The 16,881-nt window shown below is 37.4% G+C and overlaps 3 protein-coding genes across 3 annotated transcripts; all 3 read right to left on the bottom strand.

The window, feature by feature from the left end:
• Positions 1 to 3,278: 3,278 nt before the first annotated feature.
• Positions 3,279 to 5,863, bottom strand: LOC130711996 (heavy metal-associated isoprenylated plant protein 39-like). Its single transcript, XM_057561813.1, has 3 exons — positions 5,658 to 5,863; positions 5,153 to 5,228; positions 3,279 to 3,913 (listed from the first exon to the last, which is right to left on the bottom strand). Exons 1-3 carry the CDS (start codon positions 5,661 to 5,663, stop codon positions 3,573 to 3,575), a joined length of 423 nt encoding a protein of 140 aa, XP_057417796.1. The 5' UTR covers positions 5,664 to 5,863; the 3' UTR covers positions 3,279 to 3,572.
• Positions 5,864 to 8,098: 2,235 nt separating this feature from the next.
• LOC130711994 (monodehydroascorbate reductase, chloroplastic/mitochondrial) lies at positions 8,099 to 13,302 on the bottom strand. Its single transcript, XM_057561811.1, has 17 exons — positions 13,078 to 13,302; positions 12,813 to 12,987; positions 12,629 to 12,728; positions 12,446 to 12,523; positions 12,261 to 12,332; positions 11,883 to 12,001; positions 11,717 to 11,801; positions 11,259 to 11,348; positions 10,619 to 10,720; positions 10,399 to 10,488; positions 10,136 to 10,216; positions 9,764 to 9,835; positions 9,589 to 9,683; positions 9,414 to 9,502; positions 9,242 to 9,304; positions 9,020 to 9,060; positions 8,099 to 8,482 (listed from the first exon to the last, which is right to left on the bottom strand). Exons 1-17 carry the CDS (start codon positions 13,115 to 13,117, stop codon positions 8,360 to 8,362), a joined length of 1,515 nt encoding a protein of 504 aa, XP_057417794.1. The 5' UTR covers positions 13,118 to 13,302; the 3' UTR covers positions 8,099 to 8,359.
• Positions 13,303 to 15,144: 1,842 nt separating this feature from the next.
• On the bottom strand, positions 15,145 to 16,680 carry LOC130711995 (protein ROH1). Its single transcript, XM_057561812.1, has one exon. It carries the CDS (start codon positions 16,556 to 16,558, stop codon positions 15,362 to 15,364), a length of 1,197 nt encoding a protein of 398 aa, XP_057417795.1. The 5' UTR covers positions 16,559 to 16,680; the 3' UTR covers positions 15,145 to 15,361.
• Positions 16,681 to 16,881: the final 201 nt, after the last annotated feature.

Below are 16,881 nucleotides of genomic sequence, written 5' to 3'. Positions count from 1 at the left end.
CTTTTATGATTGCTGTTTAGTCATTTATGAGCGTAAACGTTGTGGTTTGGTTTCTGTTGCTGAGGGATGCCATATCTGTTTGTAAAGGATGTGTTAATTATACAATTGTTTATACCTGCACTTTTGGGACAGCAAAAATCAGATTCTACCAAATCAAAGATGTTCGAGGCATTATGGTGGTTGGTAAGCTTTTTTTATTTTTTACATAAACTCATAGGATAAGATTTGATACTGGAACTTAGGACAGATTTTTAAAGTTAAAACAGCCAAATATTAGTTAGGTGTTGGTTGATCAGAAATATGTCATTGTTGTGTACATATCCACACCTAAAACTCTAACAGAAAGTGATCAGAAAGTACTTTACTAAATATTTGATCGGCATGCATATTTATATTTTCAGTCCAAAACAGGTTCATTTGTTTAATCGGAAATGATTGTTAGACATATGTTATTCCTGGACATCCTTTAGACATACAACTTAGTAATGGTTTGTAACCGCCGAATGTTTACCGTAGCTAAAAACCATAAGAAATGTATATGTGTGTTGAATGTACGGTAAAAACTATATATTCAAATATCATTACTCTTGTTTAATGTATATTACCAAGAGGCGGTGGTTTGTCACCATCAAGTATATTAGGACAGACAAAAAATTAGATGGTAATTAACTTTTCACCTTTAGTTATGTTGGTGATTTTAGAATCATCAATGTATTTTAGTAGTAATGTGATCTACTATAGGCTGATGCAATTACGCGTTAGGCTCGGAATCGAGTCAGGTTAGTGCGGAGTGCACGCTCGGTGAGCCAACGCATAATTGACCGCGAATACGAACCGGGGTCCAAGGGGCGGAGCCCCTGGCAGCGCCCCGTTAGAAATTTTCCCGAACGGGTGTGACCCTAGTTTGAAAAATCGTGACTTATTTTCGAATAGTTGTGATCATTCGTGCAGCATCCTATATAAGGTGACTTGCAGCCTAAGGTATCTACACAGAAAAACAGAAAACCGAATACAGTAACAAATATTCGAAAACAGAACTCTCTACTTTCTTGATCTGTTCTCTTGTGCCAAGAACCAGACTGATTGTCAAGTATTATCCCAACAAAGATTTCGTGAACCCAGGCAATTATAGGGTCGAAATAATTTGTTCGGAAAGTGGACGCTCACGATTCTTGACTTTATCCAGGATTATCACAACCAGATTTCTAACAAGTTACACATGAAGAGTGTTCAAGGTCACAAACTAAATGCAAATATTAATATTGCTATGGAACTTCATCCTCTGAGCTCCTTGTGCATCGGAAGGGTCACTAGCTTGAGTAACCTTCATGCTGAACAGATTATGAGGAAGGGAACTCGGAGGAAGGCCTCAACCGAGGGATGAGGCCTCCAAAGGGTTATGTGATATATACGGAGAGGTCGATTGAGGGATAGGAGTATAAGATCTTGGAAGGGTTCCGTGTAATATGAGGAAGCGCTCGACTGAGTGTTAAAACTTGGAAGGGTTCTATGTAATGAGACGCGAAGCTAATGAGTCATTGGGATACTTGAAAATAATAAGGTAAATGTCAAACAGTCTTTGGAGTACTAAAAAAATAACAAGACGAAGTCGATGAGTCATTGTGGTACTCGAAAACAAAAATACGATCCTTAATGTAAATAGCTCATTTTATGTTTTTTTTTCTTTCATATTGGTAGTCAGACTAAGACTAATAATGTAATTCATTCTTTAGCTGAACTTTCATTTTAAAATAGAAGAAAAACTTTTACAAATTTTTTATTTTTTTTTAGAAAACAAAAATATATATTAATAAGTCACGGTCAGAGAGCATGTCTCTTGAATAGAAAAGCCAAACATGGGTGATCTACTACAGAAAAAATAGAAAATCATCAAGCAGGCCCCAACAAATAAAGAAAACGACCCTAACAGTCCACCCAGGCAAAAACCACCCTATACAATAACAAAGCCCTAAATAAAAACCTAGGCCAAAAACCCCCGAACCTACTAGCAAGTTCTAACCAAATAACTAAGCACCCAAGACAAAGCACCAAAACCACTAAGAACCTCCATATAAACTCGGATGAGTAGCTTTTTTAACGTTAAAAAAAAAACAGACAGAGTCAACAAGTAATTGGAATACTTGAAAATAACAGGGCAAAGTCGATGAACCTTTGTGATTCGAAAATAAAAAGATGAAATCAATAAGTCATTGAGGTGCTAAAAAATAACAAGACGTAAGTGACGACTAAGTAGGTACTCGAAAATGATATCAACCTACCTGTATTTAAAAGGAAAGAAAAAACACTTTGCCTTGTATTGAGCGCATGTTTGGTTATTACAATCTTTTTTGTTAGTTTGGTGACCCTTCCTTGAGGTGGCCCCGTGTGTTGTAAATCAAAGTTGTCCAATATTCAATGTGTTAATACTACAAGATTAGTTTTGGATATCCCTCTGGAAGTGGTATCAAGAAAAACTATGACAGAATTGGATTACATTATACTCAGGCCAGTCCCGACATTTTGGAGGTCCTGAGTTAATAATAAAAATGGATCCCTAAATTTTTTTTTGGAGAAAGTTTAATAGGAAAACTAAGCTAAAAAAATGTCTTTTACAGCGCTTCGGACCTCTCACCACTGTTAAATAGTATACTGCGGTACGAAGTGCTGTAAAAAATTGACTATTTACAGCGCTTTTTAAAGTAAAAGCGCTGTAAAAAGTATTCGAATTTTTTTTTGGGCCCTTCTTTTTTGGAGGCCCTGGGCTGTGTGCCTGCTTGCACAGGCCCAGGGCCGGCCCTGATTATACTTTACTTAATGAGATTCCAATAACCCTGACATTAAACAGTAATCTAGTTTTAAGCCAGTGGTTTTCATAGGTCACCCTCACCGGCTTTTGTAAACAAATTTCATACCACCAGCTAATATTTTAATCATCTAAATATATATAAGATCCTTATCATAGTGTCATTATATCCTGATGCATGATGATATAACCCTAGCCGCAATTATTCATTCCTATCCCAAGAATACCTTGAAAATAAGATAGGGTCATCCAGAATCCACATCAGTTTTTCATTAGGAATGGATTACAAAATACTCAGCTGAACAGGTATAACACAATTTTGAATGGTAACATAGGCAAGCACATAACACAATGAGTAAGTGTGTTTATATACTTAGATATGAACAGACTTTGATCTAAATTCATAAAAGAGTTTTGTGAACATTTTATCTTAAAATGAGTGCTATTTTCTGGCCGATATTAACAGATATCTAACTGCACACATAATTTATTATTTTCATTCAAAACTGGTAAAGCCAATTTTAATACACCCTTAATCAATTTACAAGAAGCCTTTTTTACATTTGTTCATCTCTTGTGCTGTATAATTCACCATCACCAACAAACAACAGCAACTATAGCACGTCTTGATCAGCTTATTTTTCATTAAAATCAACTCTGGCACCCCGAACCTACTCACTGAACTTCTCCCCATAATTCATTTTAGTCTTAGAATCAATTCTACAAGGATTTTCAAACATGCACTTAATTGTCTTATAAATCATCACAGTCAACAAATAGCACAAGCATTTGGATTCTCTTCTGCACTCTGAACATGATAGTATGAAGTCATGTAGGGATTGTGTGCTTTGTAGAGCTTGACAAGCTCAGCAATTTGTTCACTTTCATCTTTCTTCTTATCACCACCACCATCTTTCTTCTTATTGTCATCTTTTTTCCCATCATCTTTTTTAGCTTCTTCTTTCTTCTTCTCTGGCTCTTTTGCCGGCCCAACTGATAAAATTTCTGTGTGCCAAGTCTTTCTCAATTTGCTCACAACATCGACAGGGTCAATGTCACCCACTACAGTAAGTTTCTTCTCTTTCATGTCCATGGCGATGGAATCAATGCCTGCATTTTTTAGTGAATAATTATTCTCTTAGAATAGTTAGATGAGAATTCATCCAACATTTAAATATCTACCAGCCGTCCATAAGGTACTATAGCGACAAAAACGTCTATTATTCCTGTGTTTAATATGGTTGTATAGTTAACCAAGAAAACGAAAGCCTAATTGGTTTATTTGACATTAAAATGTTTGATTCTGTTTACAAAATTTAAAGGCAGGGTCATTCCAAATCAATTTTGTTCCTTTAACTTTTCAATGCTTCCTTTGGTCACAAAACTTAGCATATACTCAAGGACAGAACCCGAAAAAATGGAAAGGAGGGTGAAGTTCTTACACATTAAACACAGGAAATAATTAAGAGAAGTGCTATTTAGACTGAAGCAATGGCCACCCAAAACAGAAGAATGTTTACATGGCTGTTTACTATGAGTAATGATATATACACACCTCATTTTTTAAACACTCAATTTCCACCTCTTTTTATTTCTATCTCTCTCATCTTATCATCTATCACATCTCAAATTTTCTCTCTCTTACTTTTTCTTTTCTTCCTATCTCTCTCACCATTCCACATCTTCACCTCAAAAGAGAGGTGTGGATGAAATATTACTTGTTTAACTATAGGACAGAATGAATTATCATTCAAAAACCAAAGTATCTTCTATTGACCAATTAGAAATGGAAATTTCGTTTCATATGTTTAATCATTTTCCAATGATTAATAGTAGCTCTGATGGGCTGTGCACGACAGCCGATGAATAGATCACAACCCTTAATCTTGTTGCATTATGTGTTCCAATTGGCTTTGCTCACTATTACTCTTCAGCTAATTAAGTGGGTTGTGTGTTTCCTTTCCTCCCAACAAATTTTCGTGCTACTCTTAAAGTAAAATCAACAATGACTAATTATCCTTTTCAAAAAAAAAAAAACAATGACTAATTATCGAAGAATATAAAAAAAAAAATACAATGACAACTTTAACATTTCAATATTATAATAGAAAAAATTATTTTTCTTTTAAAGGGCGGCCGCCCCATTTCTAATAGGCTTGTGTCGCATATAGTAAATTAATATTTCTAACACACTTCTTCATACTTCTTCATGTAAGAGTCCATTGAACTTGAATTGAGCACAATGCAAATTTTATCTACCTTATACTAAAATTTAGCTATTTGTTAGGATAATAGAGGTAATAATGTTCAAGCTTATGTTTGACCATACTAGTCTGATTTGATGAGTACCTGAAAGACTAGAAACTGTTTTCATGGCTTTCTGCTTTGCTTTGTCATCGTGCAAATCCAACTTTACCACCACTTTCTGTAACAAAAGGACCACACAAGACAGTTATGAAGTTATTATGTAACTGAGATACATAATCTTAATTCTTTACTAACCAACTATGATAGTTTAATTGAATAATTTTGTATGAAACAAGAAAGGAAGTGAGGGCCAGAGAGAGGGACATAGACTCATAAAACAGGGGGAAAACAGAGTAGGGTCATGAATAATTCAATATAAATATTGAAACCTATAAGATCAGAAATGAAAAGAGATGTTTAACATTTGAACTGGTCTTGCTTGTTTTTTTTTTTTTTTTGTGATATGAAAAAAGAGAATTCAAAGGAAGAAAGGGGCATAAATTCAAAGAGAAGCAAATAAAAACAGAGGAAACAGAACATCATGGTGTAGTATTTTACAAAGAAATTGTGACCTTTCAATAAGAGGAAGGAATCAAGGAAATCTCACCTTCATTTTCACTTGTGACCTTTCAACAAGAGTGTTGATATATTTTATTTAAGGAGGGAGAGAGGTATGAAGAGAAGAGTAGAGAGGAAGATGAAGAGCAATTGTTATGTAGAAAAGAGAAGAGAAAGGTGCAATGCAAGTTTGTCTTGGGACAAGGTGTGGAGTGGAGAATGGAGTAACAAGGATGTTTTTAATGTAACTCCAACCAAAACAAGTCAAAGGAGTACCTTCGGAGCGTGCATAACAAGGAAACGATCAACCTGACGTCAGAGCTATCTACCATTGGCCAAGCCAAAGCAAATACTTTTCCTTTTAATTATTATTGGAACAAACAAACAAACAAATCAAAGCCTTAACAAAGTGATTTATGGGTTGACTTAATGTTCAACACTTCATCTTGGAATTATTTCTCATCTTGGAATTATTTCTCAACTTTTATGAATGAAAATAATTTATTAGTCAATTAACTCTTTATCACATTGTGAGCTGGTCGTGAAGCGAGAAATTAGTATTTGCAGAGAAATACTTCACTTAAGAAAAGAAAAAGTCATTCCTATTTGCTGATGACCATTGCGTAATGCAACGTGCATTATTCACCATGGGCCATAGCCATAGCAGGAACGTCAGGTATAATTTGCATCGCATTTATAATTCTAATGAGGGGAACTTTTCATAAATCAAAAGAAGCCCATCGCTTTCCCCAAAAAAAGAAAATGATTCACATCTTTTTCTTGTTGGTGAATGTTATTAGTATTAACTATTAATAGCCTTTATGGTATATTTGGTTGTAAAAGTTGTTGGTGAATGTTTTTATCTGACGTAAATAAACTTATTGTTTGATTGTAGGAGAGTAACATCCGTTTATTTTAAAGTGAGGTAAAACTGATTTTGTTTTTGCAAAGAATTACTGTTAAAAAACTATATTCTGGTAGAATGATTTGTGTATGAAAATGGTAGCAAACATAGCCCTCATAACTAAAGCCTTGGTCTTGAGGGGATTATCCTCCAATATTTGATGATGAAGCTAGTAATTGGGCTATGAGAGAGACTTGAATCCTTTTGAAACTAAGGGAAGCTCATTTGAGTTGGGAAGGAAACCCAAGAGCAAAAGTTTCCATATGGGTTGTTAAGATCTTAGATCATCTAGACTATCTACTTATATGGTTGGTAAGAGCAAGCTCACCAAGTTTGGCGCTAGTTATGTGGCAGATCCTACATTTTATCAATCAATTGTTGGGGCTTTAAAGTACCTCATTATTACAAGACCAAAGGTTTGCTACTCAGTGAATAGAGTATGTCAGTTTCTCTCTCTCAACCATTGGAGGAACATTAGGTTGCTGTAAAACGAATTCTAAGGTATGCTAAGCACATTTGGTCATGGTTTATTGATCAAACAAGCTAGTCTTCAGGCCTTAGCTATCACAACCATGTGTGATGCAGATTGGGCTAATGATCCGGATGATAGAAGATCAGTTTCTGGATCCTGAGTTTTTCTGAGACCTAATCTAGTTTTCTGGGGTCTAAGAAATAGAATTTGGTTGCTCGGTCTAGAACTAAAGTAGAGTATTTGAGTTTAGCGCCCACAACAACAGAAATTATGTGGATTCAGTCACTTCTTACTGAGGTAAATGTCTCTTTTCAAACACCTCAAGTGTTTTGTGACAACTTCAGCACTGTTTTATTGACACAATCATGTTTAACACTCAAGGACTAAGCACATGGAACTTGATATCTTCTTTGTCCGCGAAAAGGTTCTGAACAAATCACTCAAAGCTCTCAGGTTGCTCATATTCTTACAAAGTCTCTCACAAGTCACAACAACTTTGTTCTCAAAAAAAAAAAGTCACAACAACTAAATTTGTGTGTCTCAGGCACTAGCTTAGAGTGTTTGATAGAATTACTTTAGTTTCAAATTGTGTATCCCCTGAATTTGTAAGGGGACAAATCAGTGTAAGTCCTATGGTGGAGTTGTATTAGTGTGTTGTACATGATAGGTAATGTACACTCTGCTCGAGTGGACTGCTTCCACTAGTTAGTTACTCATTGTTGGTTAGTTACAGTATTAACAATACTGTCAGTTTGTTTATTTTCTGTTTAAAGTTAACTTCTCAAGCAAGCTTCTCTATTATATATAAACTGTGATGTAAAATTTATTGTATATCATTCACAATTAATGATAATTTTCTTTTATGTTCCATTCACAATTTTGATAAGGAGGAAATTAAACTTAATTATAAAGGAGAGAGTATGTGAAATAAAGAGTGAAAGTAAGGATCCAGTATTCCAGTTCCTTGGGCTAAAGCACACAGTTAGAGGAGTTGAAAGGTGAAATCAAACATCTTCCAACAAACAACTGACAAGGAAGTGATTATGCCACAAACATAATTTCGAAAGATGCCTTTGAACCAAAGCTAAGAACAGAAATCGCATGGACAAAAATGTAAAGATGTAAATACAAAGTGTATATTATTATTAAGAAATTTCACAGGCACCATATGGCAGTACCTCAAGTCCAAATTAGACATTCCACTTAAAAACCGTTCCTAATGCTGTGTGACAAAGACGAGAATACCATTAATATTATTCTCTCTTTAAGGGGCAATCATACTCAGATGCTGTCTGTCGCTACTCACTGGTAATCTGGGCATAAAAGAAGATACATTACAGGATGATGTCACCAAAATCTGTACTAGACAGTGGCTTCAACTTGCAAGGATCCCCGATTGAGCAATGTCTAGGGCCTCCTCCACTGAGGTTGCGTTTTGAAGTTTGGCTTTGTCAACCGGAGGCTGACTTCTGGCAAGTTTAGGCAGGAGCTGAAATTCCTAAACAAGGGTAAAAGCTCAGCATCAGATATCTGGTTTTGAAGACCCAGGCAAGAGAGCGAAAAGAAACAGTCGGATTCATTGAACAGGATTTTCTATCGAGCAAAAGTATATATAATGACTATAAACTGTGATTTGTAATTGTAAGTGTATTTCCATATAATTCGGACTTAAAGAGCCAAGTGGACAGGTATTGACAGCTGACATACTGACCAAGAGTGTTGCAAGTCTTTTTTTTACACCCCAATTTTTATTGTCATCTTACATCTCTATTTTCTTTTCTTTCTCATCACATCTCACTATTTCTCCTTCTATTTCTCTCCACCATTTGGTGTGTATATCCCTACTGGTGTGGGAAAAAATACATTTTTAGGTGCTACTTCTATCTTCATGTGTTTGAACTTTGAAGTTACGGTTCAAAACTAAAAGAACTTCGCCAATTTTCCATTAATATGCCTTTATGTTACGGCGAAAAACATCAAGTGTATGATTATAATATCTATTACACTGCTAAAAGATCAAAATAGTGACATGTACCTCAGGACTCCCACTTTCAAGAAGAACTCCTTTCAGCTTACCTGTGTGACATCAAGTAATCACATGCTCAGTAACCGGAAATCAAGCTCAAACAAGAATATGCATGGTGCATGAACTAAATTACACATTAACGCATGCATGTAAAGCATCCCCCCATATGCTGAGATAATGCACACATCTATACACAGCGAAGGAGGGAGAGACAGTAAAAGAATCCATTACCAGATTCTATCCAAAAGGTAGCTATTTTGGGATCAAAGTTTCCAATTTCAACTGTTTCTCCAACTGTTAAAAGAAAATTTAACAAACAATGAGAGCAACAGAAGATAAAATAAAAATAAAAAGGAAAAGAAAGAAAAGGTGAGGCAACGATATTTATTGTGAATTAATTTACCATTATCTCCAAAGAACTGCCACCATACTTTTCTCTGGCTCCCTTCATATTCAAAAACCCTTGAGTAGAAGTATGGAAGATAGTCATACCTGGAAATTAATCAAGGCAATTCAGCAACAAAAATAAATAAATAAATCCAAGAAGTTAATCTGCAGGAACATATGATCCAATGTACGTGTCAGTTTGAGCACTGAGTAATGCTTTCACACAGTGCTGTGCTGATCGACGAGCATGATCTACATGTTCCACTCGAGCAGTACGGTTATAGATCTGTCCAGTTTTCCAGAATCACAAATGTCAGATAAAAAATAAAGTGAGAAACTCAACTGAAAAGCAAGTTATCAGTATACCTTTAAAGGGAAAGCTGCAACGTCACCAATAGCAAAAATTCCTGGGATGCTCGTTCGGAATTGACCGTCAACCTGAAATACATGACACTAATACATTTAGACCAAGCCATTCAACCTATTATTTTGGCCTCTCAAAATCTCATCTGGAAATATGGGCTTATCTAACATGGAGAACATGGTTTCTTAAATTGGTAACTAACGTGTTCAAACACTATGCTTCATAAAAAAAAAGTAGAGTGAGGAGTGAAGGGCAGGGGAGGGGGCAATCATTAACAAACAACTCATAATAGTTAGTGATATTAGGGGGGGGAGGACTCAAATGCTTTTTCTAATCTTGAATTCTGTTCAAATATTCTTATCTATTGGCCTCACCTGAATACCACCAACATCTGTATTCAGGCCCACCTTCTCAAAGGGACTAACAGCAGGCTTTGCTCCAATGCCTATAATTACCTGCAAACCAGAAGAAAAAACTAATTCTCAAATCATTGAACTTCTACTTCTTCTCAAACGTAGATATAATACCTATATGCTTTATCAAATGATTCATGTATTGAACATCTACGTCTTCTACAGTGAAATTTTAACAAGAAAGATTAAGCCAGATATCAAAGAATATAAAAAAGTATAATCACCGTATCTGCTTCTACAATAGATCCATCTCCGAGTTTCACAGAAGCTACATGTCCATCAGAACCAGCTTCCAAATTTTTTATGGAGGCACCCTAGTGAACAAAAATAGAGACCAGGTTTTTAGAGAATAGAATGTTTGCACAAAATATCAAGCATACCCATCAATATGCAGTGGTTATAGTAGAGTGAAGAAAGAGAGAAGAACAGGGAAGGACGAAATACCTTCAAGATTTTGACTCCATTCTTTTGGTAGAGTTCTTCATATCTCCGGGCAAGAGAAGGAGTGAACAATCTTTGTAACAGGTGATCTTCTGGAAATATGATCTACTTTTTACGGGAACACAATATTTCTGAGTCAGTGTAATAAAAACTTCACAAAAGTATCATTAATCTTTTTGTTATATATGTATGTTCAATGACATCTTATGGGCAGATCCTGAAAGTAGCCACACATAAATCTCAACTCCCACATCACTTGCTTATCTAGGTTTGAACTTTGAACCATAAATTAGAGGAAATGAGGCTAAGAGTATGATATAATCATGGTCCTAGGTAGAGTGACATGCACGGGCATAAACAATAAAAGTGAGTCATTCAGTCATGCCCTGATGTAGTGTAGGCAATTCAACAAAATTAGTGATTAGGAAGACTTTGTGTTTATTATTTCACTATTCAGCAGACGACAATTTTATTTTAATGCAATACATTTCAAAGCTTTACGAGAGGACCAAATTGAAAAACTTCTTTTATCATAGCTGAATAGTGAACATAATAGCCAGTAAAAATGAAGGTCAGACCAGGAACTTTGCATTTTTAACCAGATAATTAGATATTGAGAAAAATATGTAGGAAATACACATACTGTTGTGTCAAGATTCCAACCAACAGCTGCAGCAGCAATCTCCATTCCTATATAACCACCTCCCACAACTACAACCTTTTTTGCATTTTTCTGGAAATTAAATCAAAACAGAAAATCATATACATAATGAGGAACAAAAAGCATGTCTGATTAAGTTAATGGAAGTAAGCATATACAGCAATATGCTTCTCGGGAGTATCCTTAGCAGGTACACATAATTTGCAACTTTTAACCATTTGCATGAAAGTATGCTTGGGTAAAATCATGACATAATAATGTACTTGAAAGGAAAACATTGCACATTGCACATTGAATACTGATTTTTTTTTTTATAAATGGCATTGCCACATATAAAATGATTGTAAGGACTGCATGAGATTCTCCATCTTAAATGTAGAATTCAATCAAATCATAGAACAATAAGCCGTGTTAAAGGGCGTAAGACAATAAGACATTACCAACGATGAAACCAACACGTCAGCATCTGCAACATCCCGGATATAGTGAACACCCTGTAGATTTCCTCCAATTTTCTCCGGAAACCTAATGCCAAGATAGTTGATAAATCAGATTTTCTGCATCAGTTTTATTAAAACAAAAAAAGGTGAAATAGACAGATGATACCTTGAGGCTGTACATCCTGTAGCAATAATAAGCGACCCATACTTGAGAATTTTCCCAGAATTTGTTGCCAAAGTTTGCTTTTCAATATCAATATTTTCTACTGGATCTTCATACAACATCTGCACAGGAAAACCAAATGTAACATCTTAAATTCTCAATAATGCCAAAAGTGCTAAAACTCTTTCTAGCTAGGATGTCGCTGTTTTCATATTAGATAGGAATATGAATGAGCTTTTTGATCTAAATGAGTGAGCATTCGTTCGAAAATGAACATTAGTTTTTACTATCTATTTCAAGCAATCCAATCCAATGTGCATTGTATCAAAATGTAAATGAAATATGATACAAAACGGATTCGAAGAGCATAAAAGAGAATACCTCTACCCCATTCTGTTTATACCACTCCGGAGTCTGCCTTTCTCCACCGGATCCAACACAAGTGTGAAATCCCTAAAGCCAATGTATAATACAGAACAACAACATCATTGATCACATAAGAGTTCAGTAGATTCATATGGTTGAGTAACAATTTATCAGCACCAGAGAAATGAGTACATTCTTACAGGAAGACGCGCGGGTTTCTTTTCCGGCGGGAACAAATAGGCTTTTGTGAGAGCGGGACGCTCGTAAGGTGCATATGCCTGTTTCAAATGAATTCAATTGAACAATTATGAACAGAGAAATGCTAGCTGCAGATATAGATCACGATTCATACTCTAACTAGCAAGCTAAATAAAAAGCAGCACCTCTTTGGTGACGATACAGAGGCGGCCATCAGCCAAGCCGTGCTCGACGAAAGTGCGAGCTGCATAACCGGCGGAGTTTCCACCACCGACAATCACATACCTGCGAAAGCGAATGGAAAATTAGTTAACAAGTAAAGCTGAGAAAGAAAAATTAACAGTGTTGATGGAGGAGGTGAAGCAGTACTCGCGATTCTCGTTGGCGAAAGAAGCGTAACATCGCCGGAAGTGTCTGAAAGCGACGGAAGTGGAAGAAGAAGAAGGACGAGCTCGGCTGAGAGAGGTTGTTTGGGGAAACCCGAGAGAGAGGGTGTGCTTGAGTGATAAGGAGTTGGATATCGCTGCCATTGTGAATCTGCGAACTGACAGTTACGAAACAGAAAACGGTTATTGAATTTGAAAATGACGACACTGCAATCAGAGACTACTACTCTAGTCGTAGTTGAACGAACCTGAAGAAGAAGAAGAAGAAGAAGAAGAAGAAGAAGGCATGGATGAGTTTATAGATTAAATACTTTATTATAATCAAAATGATAATACTAGTTTAATTGTTGAAGAGACACTGTAAGGGTGGCTCTTGGAGGTGGTTGAAGGGGCATTGAGTCTCAAATGCAGTTTCAATTCATGTTGCAATCTCCCCATTGGAGATGCAGATCAACGCCATGTTCCTTTCTTTTCCCAACAAGAGTTGTACTACGACGTCGTTATAGACTACTGTTGGTGGTTGCAAAGTTTTTCACGTTTACCTATGGGCCTTGGACTGGGCTGGGCCATTTATGAAGCTTTTCAGTTTGCTTAAAAGACACAACCCAAATATGTCATCCATTAGTATTCACTACTCATAGATACTGAGGCCTACCAACCTACTTTGACAAAAAAAATACTGAGGCCTTCATTGGTATTCACTATTCTTGGTTCCTTGTGGATAACAAAGTTTATTCTTTTTCTTCTTTTCATTCAAATATTAAGATGGCAAGGAGGCCATAACATTGGAGCGAACAAAAGGAAGCAAACTCGGGGACACTCTTCCACCGACACTGAATTGGCGTAGGTAGAGAGACATTCTTGGCCAAAAAGTCAGCAACATAGTTTTATGTTCAAAAATAAGTTAAACTCGATCAAAAAAAATAATAATAAAAAAACGGCAATTCTCATTCATTAAATCTAAAAAAGAGCATGTAGAACGACACAGATATCCACCACTGAAAGAGCTCCAAAGAGTTTATCTCAAAACATACAGATCAAAAGTCAATGTAAGTCACTACTAACATCGCCCATTTGAGGCCAAAAGCCTCCCTAAGACTGAATCTGAAAGAGAAAAGATGCCACTGAAGCCAAGACCTCTCCATCCTAATCGCAAGCTATGCCATGCCAACACCAAAGGAGTGCAAAGATGGTGAATCAATATGCGACAATGAATGAAGGGGCGTAGCCCGCATTAGAATGTACTTCACAGAGAAAGTATACCATCGCAAAAAACGACCATGTTACGAGCTTCTCACAAAACATAAATAAGTTTCTAAAACCCTCTAACACCTCCGGATTAGACTTGGGGAAAAACTAAGAACAAACTTGTGATTCGAACAAGGAGAATGAAGGTGCAAACCAAAAGAGGACGCAGAAAATGCTCCAACAGTCTCATCATCGGATTTCCAGAAGCAAAATTAAAATAAAAAATCGACATGTAATGTAATGACTTGCACGTCTAGCCTTACTGATATAAATAAAACATCCAACTTCAGAAACATGGTATCCTTGTAAGAGTTGTTGGAATGGGAAACCAGTAACTAGAGCTAGCAAACAAATCTTAATTCATTCTATCAATTCAATATGGCTCCTATATAGACCTCTATGGTCAAATCTTCGTAGAGCTAAATCCCTGCGAATCTGTAAATAATTTTTTTAAAATTAAGTCCACTCTTATCCCACAACTTACGTAAGGATAATGACATGGCCAGCCATTAGAGTAAAATAATAATGATTTGATAGAGCTATAGCCTATAGATATGTGAAACATGACATCAACAATAATGTGAGTATAAAGCATTATTTAATTTCCTTAACCATAAAAATATCAAAGCCAAACATCCATGCCTTGTAATGTTTTAAGTGTAAATTGGGCCAAGATAGTAATGTAGATTGTGTACTTTTTGTAAGCAAGACATTTATAGAATATTGAATCTTGTTTGTTCACAAATAATCTCAAAGGCAGAGCTTGGTTGGTGGTCATCTTATTCTGCCTCTGAAATCCTAAGTGTACATGTCTTATGGAGGTAATAAGAACTAAGAAGTCTCTTATATAGTTAAAATCAGTGTTGGATATATATCACTTCACTATTGTATTGGATGGATTGTAGAAATCACACAGAAATAGCTGGTTAAAACTGAGAGGGAAGAAATAGAAATGCAGAAATCTGGAGTTCATATATTAAACAGAACCATTACTTGGCCCGTCACCACAACAAAATAGTGAGTGCAGCAATCCTCCATCCCCCATAAGTAAATAAGTAAATAAAAAATGAAAACAAAACCTGATGTACATTGTAGGCTAAGGCAGAGTAGCCATGCAGTAGTATATTTAGTAAAATGTAAAAAACCATAATCAAATTAAGCACAGGTCACTAGGCTTTCCATACCTCAAAAAAAGAAAAAATATAAAACAAGCCCCAAACAGGCCTAAACCAAAATGGGGTAAGAAATAGTAAAAAGAAAAAGAAGAGGGGTGTTTCTGCAATTTTACACAGTGGGTGCTGAAGATTTCCCTCCTTGATCCAACACAAGAAGAAACTCAGTTCTGCTCCTGACAAGCCTGTGAAACACCTCTCTAATCTGCTGCTGCAATGGTTCCAACCCTTCCTCCATCTTCCTGCAAATGTCCCCTAGCTCCTCCACGTGTCCCTTCACCTCCTCCAAACGCTCCGTTTCAGCTGGGAACTGAAACGAGTCAGCAAATTCAATCAGCAACTGCCCCAGCTTCTCCATCCTCTGCATCTCCTCAAGCAACCCAACAAATCCTTTCTTCTCCTTCTTCTTCCACTCCTCCGCAATCTTCTCCTGCAACCCAATCATGGGCTGGGCCCAGCCCAATTGCCTCGGGAGAGGAAAATGGGTCCCGAGCCCATTCCTCTCTTGACACGGAATGGCCGCAACCAAAGTCCACATCACGAACACCAGAATAGTGCTCATGATGTAGACCGGTGCGGCCAGCCCGGTTGATTCCGCACCACGTGGCGCGACCAGGTTAGAGGTCATGGCATGGATTTGTTTCGCTGAGGACCAATTCCTCGCCATGCTCCATGAAAGTGACCGGAATGGCCCGCCGGCGCGCTGGTCCTTGTTCCCTCCTCCACCGCCGCCTCTTCTTCCGAAGGACCTGGTCCTCTCGGTTCCTTTTGTGTTGCCGCTGTCCTTGTCCTCGTGCATCATCGCGGCGATGAGGGCGTTGAGCGCCTTCTTAGCGCGGCGGACCTGGCCGTCGCCCATAGGCCTCGGCTCAAGCGCGGCCACGGCAATCTCCGCAAGACGCTGGAGGTTGCGAAGCGAGTCGATACCGAGGGCGACGGCATTGCAGACGTCAAGGGACTTGACGACACGGTCGAGAAACTCCGGGAGGAGGCGGTCGAGCGGTGGCTTAGAGATCTGGGAAGGGTCGCGGCCCATCATGACAACGGCTTTGAATTCAGCCTCGCAGCAGAGGAGCTCGTCCAGGAGCTTGCGGAGCCAGCCGATGGATAGAAGGGAATAACCGGCGCCAGAAGGGTCGTCGGTGGTGGAGGAGAGGAGATCAGCGAAGCGGTCGCTGACGTGCTTTTGGAAAAGCTCAAGGTCTTCTTGCTCCTGGTCGTGGCTTCCGTCCATGGACATGACTTGGTTTCTTCGAATGCTTATTCGGCCCAGGAATGAGCCTTGATTATTCTCTGTTGTTGCAGGCATGTTTTTGAATTATTGTTTTCTCAGAGAAGAGAAGAGAAAAGAAAAAGGGAAAACAGAGAGAAAGGAGAAGAGAAAAAGGAGAAGATTGAGGAATGGAAGGTGTAATAAAAGATAAGCGTCAGTTTTGGAAGTTTTATATATATGAGCGAGTTTTAAGGTCAGTCAGGGGTTGTCTGTCTATGTCTAGGACCAGACCGTTTCTCTCTTTTTTCTTATTTTATTCGTTTTCCATTTTTGGTGTTGATTCGGTATTTTCTCCCCATTTTCCAATCATGTCCCTCCTTGTCTCACAATTACTCAAAAATAGTATTCATCTTGGAATA

This window comes from Lotus japonicus, chromosome 4, assembly GCF_012489685.1.
Source record: "Lotus japonicus ecotype B-129 chromosome 4, LjGifu_v1.2".
In the NCBI taxonomy this organism is placed as follows: domain Eukaryota; kingdom Viridiplantae; phylum Streptophyta; class Magnoliopsida; order Fabales; family Fabaceae; genus Lotus; species Lotus japonicus.
This window is presented reverse-complemented; position numbering and strand designations above follow the sequence as displayed.

What these genes read in the sequence shown, in the direction of transcription:
- LOC130711996 (XM_057561813.1), bottom strand. An exon ending in AACAGTTTCTAGTCTTTCAG is followed by an intron (nt 3,914 to 5,152) that starts GTACTCATCAAA and finishes TAAAAAATGCAG; the next exon opens with GCATTGATTCCATCGCCATG.
- LOC130711994 (XM_057561811.1), bottom strand. Translation starts at nt 13,117, where the DNA reads ATGCCTTCTTCTTCTTCTTCTTCTTCTTCTTCTTCTTCAG. An exon ending in CTATTGTAGAAGCAGATACG is followed by an intron (nt 10,217 to 10,398) that starts GTGATTATACTT and finishes TCTGGTTTGCAG; the next exon opens with GTAATTATAGGCATTGGAGC. An exon ending in GCAGTTCTTTGGAGATAATG is followed by an intron (nt 9,305 to 9,413) that starts GTAAATTAATTC and finishes TTCTTTTAACAG; the next exon opens with TTGGAGAAACAGTTGAAATT.
- LOC130711995 (XM_057561812.1), bottom strand. Translation starts at nt 16,558, where the DNA reads ATGCCTGCAACAACAGAGAATAATCAAGGCTCATTCCTGGGCCGAATA.